Here is a 16,200-nt window from a genome sequence, read left to right as displayed (position 1 = left end):
GATGCTGCCTTTAATTCCTCTCTTTAATATTTAACATTGCACATTATTAGCCCTTCAGAATTAACAACTTTTTCATTACAGGGAAGTTTTATACTTTGAGCTCTGTAGGTTTTTTCCATATTTCCAAGGCTAGAAAACCCTTTGCTAGCTTTTCCGAAGATTTTACCAATAAGTAAAATGTATATTGCGAGTCGATCAATTTCTTTATTCTTTTTATCGGCAGTAACTGTCCAAATCAATTGGTGCAGAGAAAGGTAAAGAAAATAATATAGGAAAGGAAACTGATTGGGTTAATAATACATGAAATTACAAATGTAAATTAATTGTTCTTTGTGTATGTTTGGTTTGTTTGTTTAATCTTAGCTATACCCTTTTTTTATCATAAACACGTTGCCTATTAATTTATGCTGCTACTTTAAATTTTATTCTTTACAAATAAAAATGTTAAGAGACTTCAATGTTTATTTTTATTGTCTTTAATATATGATTGGACATGTATGCTAAAATGACACCCTAACATTTTTGTGTTGAACAATTAAGCTAATATACGAGCCCAAAAAAAGTAACATTTTGAGTTTTGAAGTCCAGCATTTCTGAGTGTACTGAAGAAAGATTTAATAATTTGATTACTTAAAAATCAAGAAGTTAGAAACGTGTGGAAGAAACTCCAAAGGTTTCATTAATTTAATACTGGTTTTATAAAGCTAATATTCTGAAGAACTCTTTAGGGATCAATTGATATTATGTTTTAGTGGGGATTCAGGCCTTTAAAGATAAGCTGAACAAAATGAGAAGGAAATTGCCTTAAGAAGACAAGACAGGCTTGTTAGCAAAGTACTTGCTTTTTACACATCAGAAATTGTCCAGTTCATTAATATTTGGAGCTCTTGAATGTTGGCTCATGAATTTTGGACATTGCAATATAATGAGGGAGCTAAATCAATGATGCATTAAAGGCTGGCCATATCAAATTAGATTGGAAAAAAAAAGGTTCCGCCCTGGGTTTATTTTAAACCAGCCGCAATCTAACAAGGCATGTTCCCAGCCATATATCTGTGTCACCAGGACCCCAGAGAACATCTGACACCGTCCGCGGAGTGGCAACCGTGATCGCTTACAAATAAAACATGGCACGCTCCGAAACCGATTGTGCACGGCAATCTCCCTGCAAAAAGACAACTAATTGAACATGATAAAGTGTAAAGTTAATTAACACCCTTAAGTTTGTTGATTACTTTCACAGGATTATATTGTTCGTTTTAGTAGCAGCTTTCGGTCCCAGCTGTCGCCTTTTTAGCGAGTGTCACCGGTAAACAATAGAGACACCATCACCAGTTGTAAATGGTCCCTGTGACAGCAGCCCCTTGTGAGGCTGCATCTGTAGAAAATGATTAGAACAATTGCATTTTAAAGACGGCTTGCGCTGCATCCCCGGTCCCATCGGCCCTCTTTTTTTTTATTTCCTTCTCCATGGCAGAGTGGTTAAAACATTTAACTTCTTCTAAGCAAATTAAGTGATTTACTGAGCGTCATGTGGAAGAGGTTGTTATTTGTGCGCACAGTGTTTTCAGTGCTGTTTAAAAAAAAAAAAAAAAAAAATACCCCTCATCTTCCTTGATTCAGAATTTAGTTTTCCGATTTAACTGCCACAAAATGAGTCTGTGCTATGTGCAATTAAATGTGCCGTGGAATAATGCAGTGCTGTGGAATTAAATCGGCTTTTGGTTTATATCGATTTTTTTTTTTTTTAAATGCACAATTTTTTATCCTTTCATGAATTTATTCTGTGGAAACTACAAAAGGTTTTGCCTGCTGCAACACTTGAGTTATTTTTTTGCTACACAGTGCAACGTACAGCTGGGAGAAGTAGTGCTACATTTCTTAGGTCTGTGTTTTTTCATAACTTCATTGACTTCATTTAAATTTATTTATATAGGTCTCATTTTTACTACACACTATCCTTACTGTTAGTTAAAAGAACAGCATCATTGATTAAATATAGAAAATGTAGGAAACCTGTTTCTTCTGCCAGAAGAGAAACATATGGAATATGTTGTAGTCAGTGAAGCAAGGAGCATCAATATGTTCCAGAAAATCTACCCAAATTCGTGGAGGGTGCTGGAATATGACTTTTTATTATTATGGCAGATCTCTATTAAGAGTATCTGGATTCACAGGTTTAATTTTAACATTTTCCCAAAATAGGCACTGGAGAGAACCAAAATAAACATTATAAACCAATTCCACTCTTCCTTCACTTTTCATCCGGTTTCAGTGTCATTCTGTATAATTAAGCTATTAATTGAAGAGTAAAATAAGACTCACTTCACAAGGCACCTTGATGTTTATTGGCTTTCGCCGTTGGTATGTTTTTGCTCCGCGTGACATAATGGGATCGCTTCTAATTGACACTGAGGATTGCCTGATGGGACAGAACCACTAATCTCAACTAGATTAGCCCCTTTGCTTGTCAAGTCAAGTTCTCTTCTCAGCCAAGGACTCTGATTAGAAATGGCAAATCGTGTGTGCGGAGGAAGTGTCCGTCTCCTCTGTCACTGCCTGCTGGTTATCAACGCTCCTCTCACTGGCCATTACCCCCGCACAGCCCTGCGACACAACCAGGGCCGAGAGAAATCAAATAAGATTAGCCTCCATCCAACGAACACCGGGTTAATCCTAATGTTTACACCCGAGTAAGTGTTTCGACTTCAACTCTGAGTCATAAGCATTTGGAGGCATTTCTACCTTACAGAACACAATAATATACATAGATGGACAATGAGAGCCTTCTGTTGGGCTTGGAAATATTCAGGTAGAGGCTGCCTTGTCCACCATACTGTGTTAAAATTCATTTGTTGTTTTCAAACCCAACCAAAAGCGCTTATTCAGATATCCTCAGGAGGAAGTCTCCAGTACAGTACTAATTAATCAGTCTTAGTACAGTTTGCATGAAGCGTACAAGCTTAAGTACTGTACTAAATTTAGCCTCTGTTCTGCCATACTGTACTACGTTATCTACCACATGAGTTCGAACCTACTAATAATTAGTTAAGAAAAATGAAGTTGTAACGAGAGGCAGGGAAGGAGAAAGAAACAATCTCCAAAGACATGGGGAGAGGAAAAAACACTGCTAACTGCACCACTGAATTAATACACGGCCAACCAGGCACCGATGCAATCCGATTTATAAAGAAATGTTGATTAATAATTTGGGAAGCCGTTTTCTCCGTGTCTGCTACCCGGCAGCAGTTCTCTGGCAGGGCTGCTTTGGAAACTTCATCAAAAGCATTAGAATGTAAAATAACACCTGAAAGTAAACCAGAGTAAATTAATTTTTATCAGGCCCCGCTTTAAGGAGATTAATCGCCTGTTTTTTAAATCCTGTTTTGCTAAGCCAATTTGTTATTCCTACATGAAACATAAGTGTTTGAACAAGTGAGAAAGTGCAGCTGTCAGAAGATTAACCAGCTGAGAACTATTGTCAGCATTAATTCGGTTCTAATAAATGACTCTCTGAAGCTATTTAGCAACCTCTAATCTAGATACAAAGCTATTGACCTATGATGGATAGTAGTGGGTTCTGTTTGTAAGCTTTAACTCAAATTTGTCTGCTTAATTTAAAGAGGTCATATACCAGGATGAATCTGAACCGGCTGTGTCATGCTCGGAATGATTAAACAAAAATGGCTAATATGGCTTCAATATCGCTGTGTCGGGGGAAATGAACAGAAAGTTGCAGCTCTGGGCTGTGTTTACATTTAATTTGGAAGAAGTACATAAAACATAACGAGTAGCATGCGAAGTATGAAATGCAAATTGCAGATTCGCAACCAGTGCTCAGATCCCATTTTTAGTTGCTGTTTCTCTATGACTGGTAAATATGACAGCACTGAAAGGGGACTATTTAGATGTTTATGATCTGTAGGGAAAAATCCACTCTTGTGTTTGGGGTCTTAGATCTTTGCTTCCTTTGTTTTAGGTGTTGGTGCGGCGAATTCTGGCAAACTAACCTTCATGGTCGGTGGAGCCGAGGAGGAATTCAATGCTGCCAAAGAGCTGCTGACCTGCATGGGCGCCAACGTGGTTTATTGTGGTCAGGTCGGGACCGGGCAGGTAAATACAGCAGGACAAAGGGCTTTCTGCAGACGGGTAGTTTTGGAACTTGAGTATCCTTATCACCAGGAGATATAATGCATTGTTTAATATCTTCGGGGTGTGTGTTTTTTTGTTTTGTTTTTTTACTTCAGCAACCCAAGATTTTAAAGTTTGAATTTAGCATCCAATGGAGTAGACCTTTGCTTATCTTTTCTGTTGATTCAGAGTAAGTTTTGAGCAAAAAACCTGAAGACAATCAGTGAGAGAACTGTATTTTTTCTGATTTCAGGCAGCCAAGATCTGTAACAATATGTTGTTGGCGATTGGGATGATCGGGACAGCTGAGACAATGAATCTTGGAATCAGGTAGGTCTTTAAAATCGCTATTTTCCTGTATTACGTTCAAGATGCATCAATTCCATAAAATTGGTTGTTTTCTTATTTATTCTTTTTAAATGTAATTTTTAAAGTCAAACAAAGCAGATGTTTTTTTCTCTCTCTCTATTTTAATTATTGATTAGTTGTCTTTCATGTCAGTTTATTCAAAAAGCAGTCCAGACTATGTTTGTGTGTTTGTTTTTCCATATGTGTATACAAAGCTCTTAAATCATTCACACGTTAAGTTTAATTTGTCCCCTTTCTTTTGCTGTTTTAGTAAGGGCAGGAAATGTATGTTTACACAATGAGGTTTCGTTTCTTGTTTTTATTGCTCTTGTGATGGGCCTGATTTTGTAATTAAACAAATAAGGTTTTACAAAGACCATCCGGCTGTGTTAGGATTGCACTGGAAATATACCAGCAGAGACACATTTGTGTTTAATTAACGCTAGAGGAAATGGCTGTTGTGTTGTATTGGCTCGTCTCAGATGTTAGGGCCACACTGACCCTCTTAAGCTGTCAGCCAGTAATTGAGATAGAAGAGGAATTTACTTGGTACTTCTCCCAACTGGTTTATCGATATCATTTACATTTTAAAATTGAGCGCAGGATTGAACCAAATCAAAACCTGTGCTATTATGTAAACCATTAACATTGTAAATGTATAGATTACATTCAAGGAGGCAATTCTCTTGCTTACATAGGTCAAACCTCCCCCAATAAAGTGGCTGTTTGTGGAAAACAAATGTACATGCTATGAGCCGTTTGGGTTAGGAACAGGGAACCTCAAATAGATGACAATTGTGGATTTCTTATTGAGTCAGTTTTAGAAACATTTATAATGGTAGCAATTAAATAATTGGGGAAGTAGCTTTCAATCTTACCAGAGCTTATGTTTTAGAACTGGAATGAGTGGCCGTGACTGTAATGTGTATTTATTAATTTATACACACACAAGCAGCAGTTTTATCTCAAAATACAAACACTCTGCTTCCTCACTCATTGATTCAAAGGCATTGTTGATAACTTTTTAAGCTTTACCTTCACTTCTATTTGTGTCCAGCTGGGCTCAAACTAGACTAGATAATTAGAATGATCACTAATGTTCTAAACTTCATTAGAAGCAACCCATTTCTTAGTCTTTAAATCGCCATTCCTGCAAACTCAATTTCTTGCTTAACTTTTTGCTCCTAAATTTCTCAGTTTCATTAGAGAAGTGTTATCTTAAAAACATAGCTGCCCAGTGTCAGAAGTAGTTGAACAACACAATAACTAACTTTTGCCGTCTACAAATGTGAGCAGACCGTAGTTTACTTTTTCATGAATTAGTAAAACACTAGGCCAACTGGTAGTGGGCAAATTGTAAACCTACTTTTGGAAGAGATGAGTGGTATTTCCTTGCACCTTGCTATAAAAGCATTTAACATTCAAAAACAGCTCTAGTTCTCACCATTTCAACTCATGTTTTACCAATTTCACCTCCCCTTAACCAGCCAATACATTAATATGTTTTAATTGTTAATCATCATTCAGGTCATTTGCAGCAGACTTATAATCCGATATCCACTTCGTACACTGGAGTTTGCTTTAGTCTTTGCTTTTACATTTCTACCATTATATCATTTCTATCATTAGAAAGTTCTTATTATTATTATTATGAGTACTTATCCAATTAAATTTGGAATTAGAAATAATACTACTAATGTGGTTCTATAATATGTTATGATGGTCACTCCAAATAGTGTCATATTTTTTAAAGTTGTCAAGCTGTGCCAGAGTTTCATCGTGTTTTTAAACAACTTCTTCGTAGTGACTCTTCTTTACTAGGAATTGTCTGGGAGGCACAGGGATTAGTTTTCAGAAATTAGTACCCTCTGTGACATGTGCTGCTCGCGATCTTGGCCACATCGCCCTGCCTCACTGATAGACCGAGTGTCTGACGGATGCCTGTGGCATCTTGTTCCACTCCTGGACAAGAAGAAATTCTAGCTGCTGCAGATTTTGTGGCAGCAGATGACGGTGCAGTCAGTGATTAAAGTTCATCCCAGAGGTTTTAAATTCCAGGGCACGTCAGTGAGTAACAGGGATTTTCTGATGCTGCTGGCACTTGAAACACACCCCAGGCGCATGAGCTTGTGCGTTGTCATGTCGGGAGGTGTACAAAACTTGATGACATCAGAAAAAAAGGAAAGAAAAACTCCTCCATCCAGGTGAAATGATCAGTGAAGTTGGCCTGTGTCTCGGTATGTCCTCTTAATGATGGGAAAGGCTTTTCAAGTTATGTCATCATACTTCCTGAACCTCTGTCCAGTGCTGGCAACTCAACGTGGGCTGCGAAGGCACGCTGTCTAGTGTGACTTATGTCATCCAGTCCTGCTCATATGCGCAGAGCAATCTTCTGACCTAACTGAATGACAATCTTGCCCTCAACATTTCTTATTCCTCTGATTGCTCTGATGAAATTTCAAATCAACACAACAATTATGATGGATTTTCCTGACACCATATTGTCACATTCAAGACTATTGACAATGCTTGTACTATTGTTGTGCATGTGGCCAAGCATTGTGTTGACATGGAATATTCAATTGAGATCATCTGTTTTAGGAATCTTCTGACCTAAATTCTCTAAATGTTAAAAGTAATTAAACCTACAAAGATTTGTTGTTTTTCCATCAGGGAGTCAGGCAGTCCTCCATTAGTGAAATATTAAATATTTTAAATGATGCCTTCTTGCTTTCATCCGTGGCCATGTCTCCAAAGTTCACAACAAGCAAGTATTGTGAGGATTGGTGCCAACTGTATTAATGTGGTTAGAAGGCATCTATTCAGTTATTTTTTTCCCATGTTTCCCCCCCCCCCCCCTGCTTCCCCTTTTTCTCCTCGGAGGATGTAGCAGACTTGACAGTAAACCCACAGCTTCTGTGGACCAGCACTGGCAGACTTCCCAGAAACTATGTTACTAGCTGTCAGGAGAAGTTCGGCAGTATTTATGGCTCATACCTGCTACGGTATTTTCTGAAGCCAAAAGGAATGATTTCCATCATTGTAAGATTTAGTCAGACCGTGACATGAAGTTTTAATTATTTTCAGTGCAATTCACTTTTGGAAATCGATGTATGCTTACACTTAAAATTGAAAGCAAAATTCCTTGTTTATCGAAGATTAATGCATGCGTGTCTAGTGACCTAGCAGAGTACACAGATAAACTGGCATCAAATACTCAAATTGAGTATTTGTTTCTGGTTTGTGTGCTGGTTTTGGACGTTTTAGTTGGTGTGGCATGCAGTTCAGTGTGTTTGGCGTTTAAGAAGTTATTTTATCATTGTGACAGATTGTTTCATTGTACTTAAGGAAGCCGGTACAGTATTGTGAATAATGTGTAAAGAGCTTATTAGGTTTGAATCTTCTTGCTAACTTGTCCTTTATCTCCTTGGGCTCCTGCTTTCTGTGCTGAGATGGAACTGATTCTGTGTGTGTGTAAGTGCTGTTATTGCCCAGATCCCGAGTGGCACAGCTTGTAAAGACCTCTGCTCACAGTGCATTAATGACTCTGAGGTGCAGATATTGCTGTGCTGGTTCTAAGCAATGTCATAGCTGACTGACCAGGATACCCCAAGGGCTGGTGCATAGTTTGGCAGGCTTTGGGGGATGGGGGGGGGTTGGCTTTAGGTTAGAAAAGTTTCCTGAAGTTGCTGTGCTGGAGCAAACCCTGTGGCTTATTGTGCGTCTGTGTGGGATTACTCACTGCGGTAGTCTGTCCAATGCTGTAGCACTGCTATTGTGAAGAAAAAACTGTTCTACCAGTACACCTTTCACAGGGCCCTTGTGTGTTGTCTTCAACTCTGCTTTGCAAGGAAGGTTGTGCACTGAGACGATTTTAAACAATTGGCAATTTCAAATTAGGAGTTTTATTATTTTTATTTAATTGTATTTATGCATGGTTAACTATTTTCCCAGCAGCACAGTACAGTTGTTTGCTACCTAGCTTGACCAATCACTGCTTCACGTACGGACACTTGTTTTTCTTCTGGAACACGTTTTTTCTTCCTCTCTCCGCACGCTAGCCGGCAGGGTTTAGCAGCGCTGCCTTCAGAACTATAATTATGCACTCGAACTTAACAGAAGACACCCTTCATTGTAGTTCACACAGGGTGTTTAAAATTACATTTGTTTGACCTTCACATTTAATCATCTGAAGGCCCGTAGCAGGTCATTTCGAACAGGCTCCCCGTGCATTAAGGCCATGTTTTCAACCGCGGTGCTATATACTCCGATACAGTGTTTTACAACCATTGGCCGTGTCGGCATTATGATTTGGGAAAAAAAAAAAAAAAAGACTGTACTCTAATCTGTACTCCACCCCCCCCTGCTTTCCCTGCTTGAGTTCTTGATCTGCTCCAGTTCAGAAGACTGTGGTTCCTTCATAATAGAGTGTAAGAAAGCACCTACTGATTTATTGGGCTTTATAAACCAGGAAGAAAATTGGCATCAGCAAACATAAATTCCCCAGTAGTAAATTCTCTGTGAAATATTGTTGCATTAGGGACTCTTTTGGAGATTTATAATTTACTGTGTTTTCACTGCAACAGACTTTTACATGGCGGTCTTGGAGAAAATGGCAGAGGAAGGGGTTGTAAGGAGTGTAGAGATGTTGTTTTTTGGTTTTTTTTTCCCCCTGCCTCCAAATGCAAATACGGATTGTTTCGTCTGTACTTCCTGAATAATTATAGCACCCGAAATTGTAGATTAAGAACCTGATTACTAAGAATACAGCTTGCGTTTTAGGTGCGTGACCTCGAGTACAACTTGAAATGGATGTTGTTTATGGCTGTAACTAAGAGCGGTGAAGCTGTAGTTTATCATTGTAAGATAATTAGGCTGCTCAGTGCAATGTGGTTTGGATTCTGTTTCTGTGATGAACTGCAATTCCCAGAAGCCTTTAGTGGACCTCGTTGATGAATGCGGCATCTGAATGAGTGATCGCGCTGCCTTCATATTTTAATCTTTTTTAATGATTCATCTGCAAGTTCTAACCAGAGTGTGTTTTCGTAGTTCTGTGTACATCCGTGAGTCATTATGTGATTCACAAAATTAAATGTAGATATGTTTTTTATTCATTTGTTTCTTTGCTGTCATTGTTATAAAGAGCTGTAGTTTGGCTATCCTGGAATATGTTGCATACAAATGTTACACATCGGTGATGAATAAAGTATGAGTAAGTCTGGCACAAAAGTCTGCCAGACAGAGTAATAAACACAATCTTAAAACGCAGTAGGTTTTCTCCTCATGCAGTCTGTCAGAGCTCATTTTACTGTGAGGTCACTGCAGTGATTTTCTCCCTCCCACAATTGCTTGGTGTTTCACTGATCTGTGAATTATTTATTTTTTTTGGTGGCTGGCTCACTGTAAAGGCGTTACCCAGTAAAATGCTCAACTTTACAGTCTGTGGATGTTGATCTGTTCCCACACCGATGTATAACTGAATATGGACTTGCTAGATTTCATCCAGTGATTGCTCGTGTGCCAGATGCTGAGAGATTCTTCCCAGAGACTTTTACTGTGAGCAGTTGGACAAACTGTAGATTTTATAATAGGCTGGATCATGGGAATTCAAATATGGCATCTACTCTGAGCTACTAGCATTCATCATGTTGTCCTAGTATTTTTTGGTATAAAACTCTGCTATTGTGTGTCTGTAGGTGGATGTTTAAATGCTTCATTGATTTCCTAAAGTTTAGCATCTTTAAGTATATGCTATAATCTGTGCTCATGGTATAAATGTGAGCTTGGTAGTCTCCGATATCTATCCAGACTTATTTATTTTATGTTAGGAGAGAGTTTAAAAACCAAGAAGCCTAGATAAAAACAGCTCTTGTTGGCGATTTTAGTGACATTTTCTTCCACCTGTCTCGACCTCGCACATCAGGAAAACGAATGCTTTGAAGTTTTAATATCACAAACAGCGCTGTAAATAAAGGGACAGTTTCATGCTTGGGAGGGAGAAATAAAATGTATTAACACAGAATCAATATTGCAAGTATTAGACCAAAATAATGTGAGAACAATAATTTATTTTCATGAAAACGGACACACGAAAAACACTATCCCATTAGCAATAATATAATCTCGCTTGACTTTTCACACAAGGTTCGCTCTTCCTCCTTTAGGCAAATGGACACCCTGTGCTCGTTTCCTGCTGCAGTTTTTACATTTAAAGTTATTTTAGTGTTTGTACGAACAGCTAGGCATGTCTATTGGCAAGTTATTATGGGGATTGACAAAGACTGTCATCATTTTGATAGCAAGAGCAGTATATCTTTCAAATAGCAATGGGTCTCTTATGCAGAAAGAATCACATGTTCCCAGCCAATTTACAGGGAAACAGCAATAACATTTTATCATGGTTGAGAGCCCAGTAGCTGCTTCCTATTAAACTTGCCCTTTCAGATACCTGTCTCGGATTAATTTGTTGATTTCAAATGGAAACTCAGTCTTCTCCAGTGAAGCATGACTTTCTAGGGAAAGACTCTTTCTGAATGACAATTATATTCTATCTGCTTTCAGACTATTACAAGCTTAGGCCCAGAGGAAGACAGAAGACTTCACTTACTGATTTTAATACCATGTCCAATTTTAACTGTCAGTTATTTATGCACTGGTGGAATAGTCTTCTGAAAGATGAAATGCAAAAGACTCTTCTAACTTGGTCTTTTAATGATGCACTTGATGTATAAAAAAAGACTCGGAAGAACACGCGCCTTCCCAAAGAGATTTGTAAGAGTGGCTAAAGCACCAAGTTTAAAGCACCATGCTTAAAACTGAGAAATCCCTAAAGGTTTTCCTTTTTTCCTTGACTGAGCACTTAGTTTGCATATGTTACATTAAACACAGGGAAGCTTAGTAATAAAACCTGCTTGTTAACTCTTAAGTATAATAAATGCTGAATTTGTGCTGAAGGGAAGTATATGCTTTTGCCCAAATTTAAGAAAACATTTGTAGTGGAAATTAATCGCAACCTTTAAAATTAACTCCTGGTGCAACTTGTTAATATGCTTGATTATACAGCCAATTAAGGAATAGTATTATTGGTAAATATCATTTTTTCTTCTAATGTAGAGTCCTCCACTACATTGTACATAGGAGGACTGTATTCTGCGCAAAACCCTTTTGTGTTAGTCTGTTTTACTCGCCTAGAATAAATTTCTAATAAGATGGTTAAAATGTGCATGTCTTTTCCAGGCCCTGTTTTTGGTTGTGCTTGAAATCACAAACACTATAGTTAATAACAAGAAATGATTTATTGTTAAACTGAGGACAACAACTCATGTCACCAACGTTGCAATATAACAAATGATTTCTCTGCTTGGACAAGCTTTATTATATCAGAAGCAGTAACCTTTTCAACAACTGACCCAGAACTATAATACATGGTTGTGAGGCGATGTTGAACATATGTCACTGAGCTTCCTATGTGTTGGGGCCGAGGGGGGAGGGTTGAGCTGTCGCTTTCCTTTCTCTTGAACGCTGAGGTCTGGTCAGAGACGTAAACCGTCAGGCAATCATGACTAAGATTTAAAAAAACAAGATGCAGTTATCCCAAATTTCCAAAACAATCAAGTCTCACAGAGCTGGGTCCCTGTGCTTTAATTAGTGCTTAGACAGCTTATAAAACTCAATTAACAATAAAAAAAATTAAAGGCAGGTGCAGCTTTGGCGTACTAAGTGGCCTTAAAGACCAATAATGATTTAATAGTCATATTCAGTACAAAATATACTTTACAACTTGGTAGTAAGAGCCAGTTTATGTTTTAATCACAGTTGATGTGGTATACTTTTATTTTGTAATTAAAACAACTAAGAAGAAAGCCTGGCTTCTGTAGTCGCAGGGATTAACCCTTCTATTTCCACACCATGCTGATATGTATACATTCTCAGTCATTTAAATAACAAACAAACGGATAAATCTCCAATGTTGATATTGTCATCGGAGGAAGTAGAACCAAGGTTTCCGTGAGCAGAGAATTGCAACAGCCTGCGTTCCCAACCAGAAACAAGAGAAAGATAAATTGCCCCAAATGTGAACCTGTCTTCCTTTTAATAAACCTTAAACCAAAGCCAGCAGGCAGCGCGGATGATTTTTCAGCTGCAGCCCTGGTCTTGACACCACCGTGTTATCTCTCAGTTGTGAAGCAGGGCTGAGTGGCAGTGTGATTGGAGCTCCTAGGTTGAGGCTGAAGACGGTCAGAAAATGAATTTGTCAAAACCACACACTGCTGCATCACCCTGGATGGAAACGAAGCTGCTGTTTGTGTTTTACCGCAGCGCAGTGTGTTCGGGGGTCGAGGCTGTGAGTATCTGAAGGATGCGAGTTGCAATCCTCCATTTGGAAGCTTTGGATTCTTGTTGTTTGTGTTTTTTACGCTGTTAAGTTCCCTCCGGTATCTTGAACGTTTGTGGTTCGAGCTCCATCTCTCATGCCTGTATGTACACTGTACACAAAGCCCATATTGACCAGCTGTCAGGTGATCCAAATGGCCATATTAGCATCAGTGCTGAGCTGCATGCATTGCTGTGAAAGACCAGGTATGTCTCATAACGTTCTCCAGGACAACCTGACACGTTATGAGGCATCTCTCATGCACCCAGAACTCTCTGTTGAAAGATATTTGGGTGGTGAGGCTTTGTGAGAACAGTAGGCAGAGTAATTGTGGGTATTGTCTTCTCAAAGATGCGTATACATTAATTAGGGGGATGGTAAAAATATGAATCTATCTCATCTTCAGTATAGAATAATGAAGGTATTGCATTCTCAGTAATCACTTATAAATGTATTGAGCATCTTTCACTTGTACATCCATCCACTTGTTTCAGTGTGTGCTCCTTTTCTTGGGAATGAACTGGGTCATCTTTGGTCCGAGAGCGAGAGAGAGGGAAAGAGGAGTTACAGAAACTTTGGGCTATAAATTAAATATACATTCTGGACATTGTTCCCTGCTGTTTACAGATTGAAGGCTGGGTAATTCTTTGCTGGTTTGTGTTTGTGTCTCGCTTTGTGTATTTTTATGGGGTTTGGGGGATGGGGAGTCTGTTGGCAGCGTCTTGCTCAACAGAAGTGGTCGTGCCGTTGATGTTTATCGGCCCCCTTCTTCCTTAAGAATTGATGTACTCTTGTAATTTAGTCTGATGATGAAGAACTTTTCTGATAAACATCAATACCGTATTATCTAGTGGGACAGCTATTAAAACAAGAGGAATGGCCCTGCGTCGCAAAAGGCACCATTCAAGTCACCCGTGCCCTTTACATTTAGTCACTGATGCTGTTCATCTTTGACCTTTGACAGGCTAGGTCTCGACCCCAAGCTGCTAGCGACGATCCTCAATATGAGTTCAGGCCGCTGCTGGTCAAGCGACACCTACAACCCTGTTCCCGGGGTGATGGAGGGGGTGCCCTCTGCGAACAATTACCAGGGAGGATTTGGGACCACGCTAATGGCGAAGGTTGGTGGCATTGCCTCAGTGCCATTGCTATTGATAATCTGTGCTTGCTTTCCTTATTGTATTATTTTATTTTCCCATTCATCTGGTTCCATGTTACTTTGTCAGCCTTTGTATGCATCTATATATGTTTGTTTTCATCTTTAGAAAGAGTTTGGTTTGTGTTTTAATAATAAACAAAGTAAATTGACCATCAATTAACCAACGTTTTGCCACGATGGGTCTCATTAATGTTGACTGTCAGATTGTGGCTTTATTTAATCACTGTCACAAACCAAAATTAAACCTTGTCATCTTTTTCATCTATTTTTATTGAGGGAGGGGTATTAAAACTTTCATGTGTTTGATCTTAGTGAAGGTTTGTTTTTCCACCTCGGGGGACAAGGGTAAACTGCCTGGCATCTCCTACTCCAGTCATGACGTTAATTTTTAATTGAAACCAATTACCTGCCTTTTTCTGATTGTATTTTTAGGATCTGGGATTAGCGCAGCACACGGCTACCAACACTAAAACAGCGGTTCCTCTGGGATCCCTTGCCCATCAGATCTACAGGATGATGTGCGCGCGGGGCTACGCCAAAAAAGACTTCTCCTCCGTGTTCCAGTTTCTCCGAGAAGAGGAGAATCAGTAGAGAGAGAGAGAGAGAGAGAGAGAGAGAGAGGGGCGAGACGAGGCACGGACGCGTGCCCAACACCGCCACATGCAGGACAGACGTTCTCCTAGTTTAGTCGGGTAGCGGTGGGTATTTGGAAAGCCATAAACTTTGATTTGCATTCAGAGTCCGTAGGGAAATAGGTGTTTGACAGATTACGTGCGTTTTGTATTTCTTTTCTGGAATCGTCTGTTACCTCTGTAATCCTGCGTTATAAAGCAGCCACTCCTTTTGCTCTAGTTTTGGTGAACGGTGATTTAACAGTCTTGAGTCCCTTTGTACAGTTAGCATATGATTTATGATAATGCAAACGCAAAGGTGAAAGTCTCTGCGAAGCTCAGTGAGAGAATGGAAATCTGAGGCGGTTTTTCTCCGTTGAGAAATGTTTTACACGGGGATTAGTTATGCAAGGGACTGAAACGGGAAACTATCCAGCGTGTGTAAAGACTTTCAATTAACCGAATTTACCACTTCATACCAATACAGTGTCTTTTTCATTTTATACATGACAGTATTTTCTCACATATTACACTGAGTAAATTATATGCTTTTTTCCCAGATTTACCTTTTCTTTTGTGACATCATTTGCCTGGCGTTTTCTCTATTCATCATGAAGGCTTCGGTAAATGTTGACACTGAATAAATTCTCCTACGCATTGCAGTTCCATGTTAGTGTGTATTTAAGCCTTGTTTTAAATTAAAGAAACCAGCATTTCTGTTCTGGTCAACCGATTTCTGACGCTTTTTTCTTTTTTCTCATTTATTCAAATGTACCTACAAATTGTTACAGAACAGGTTACTACTTTTGTTGCAACCACTGCTGTTGAACCAATATTGCCGTTACGGATCTGAGGTGAAGTCCTGCATGAAACATGCATTTAAATCCCCAAATTGGGAGTGCCCATGGCTCCAGCATGTTCTGGTCAAGGTTTTTGGCAAGGTGGTGCAGTGAACTTTTCAGGGAGTTGTTGTCTTAAAGATGCGTCCGTTTGTCCAGAAGAATGACATGACTGTAACTCTGACATTTCACCATTTTGCAATGGCATTGTAATGAATGAAAAGTATTCATCACTGTAGTGAACATCTAGTATCCATCCAGTAAGCATCTATAGTTGACTGGGTCATTAATATCTGAATCTGGCATGTTGACTGATCTGTGATGCCTCCTTATCAGTGTAAGTACAGTTACAAACCCACCAATAAACACCCCTGGTTTCTGATCTCAGTTTGTTATTGCTTCCTGTCGCCTTTCTTCCTCCTCTCTGTATTTGTCTTTAACCTGTTTATTCTCTTCTTTTTAAAACCATATTTTTTGGGGGGTTTCTTGCAGTATCATTTCTCTCTTTTAAAGAAGGTTAATGTAAACAGTCATTGAGTTCAGTGTTGTAAGACAAGGATACCCCAAACGAGACCTGGTCTTGGCTGCGTTTAGTGAATGGCTCACCAAGCTTGAACTGGAAGGCTATATCAGTTTTGAGGAGAAATTAAAACTCTTGACTGAATCCGTAGACACATTTTTGTTTGCTGTTCCTTTGTTTATTGCAGCACATTGTTTAGGCCTGTGCATCTCTGGGGA

The 16,200-nt window shown here is 39.1% G+C and overlaps 1 protein-coding gene across 1 annotated transcript in view; it reads left to right on the top strand.

Moving 5' to 3' along the window:
• LOC136760313 (3-hydroxyisobutyrate dehydrogenase, mitochondrial) overlaps nt 1-15,844 on the top strand; it is a 40,061-nt gene extending 24,217 nt beyond the window's left edge. The window contains exons 5-8 of the mRNA XM_066715650.1: nt 3,980-4,113; nt 4,385-4,461; nt 13,818-13,974; nt 14,445-15,844. Coding sequence (XP_066571747.1) covers nt 3,980-4,113; nt 4,385-4,461; nt 13,818-13,974; nt 14,445-14,603 — 527 coding nt within the window. The 3' untranslated portion in view covers nt 14,604-15,844. The remainder of the gene's footprint in view (nt 1-3,979; nt 4,114-4,384; nt 4,462-13,817; nt 13,975-14,444) is intronic.
• The last annotated feature ends 356 nt before the right edge of the window (nt 15,845-16,200 follow it).

The sequence above is a fragment of the Amia ocellicauda genome, chromosome 10 (genome assembly GCF_036373705.1).
Source record: "Amia ocellicauda isolate fAmiCal2 chromosome 10, fAmiCal2.hap1, whole genome shotgun sequence".
In the NCBI taxonomy this organism is placed as follows: domain Eukaryota; kingdom Metazoa; phylum Chordata; class Actinopteri; order Amiiformes; family Amiidae; genus Amia; species Amia ocellicauda.
This window is presented reverse-complemented; position numbering and strand designations above follow the sequence as displayed.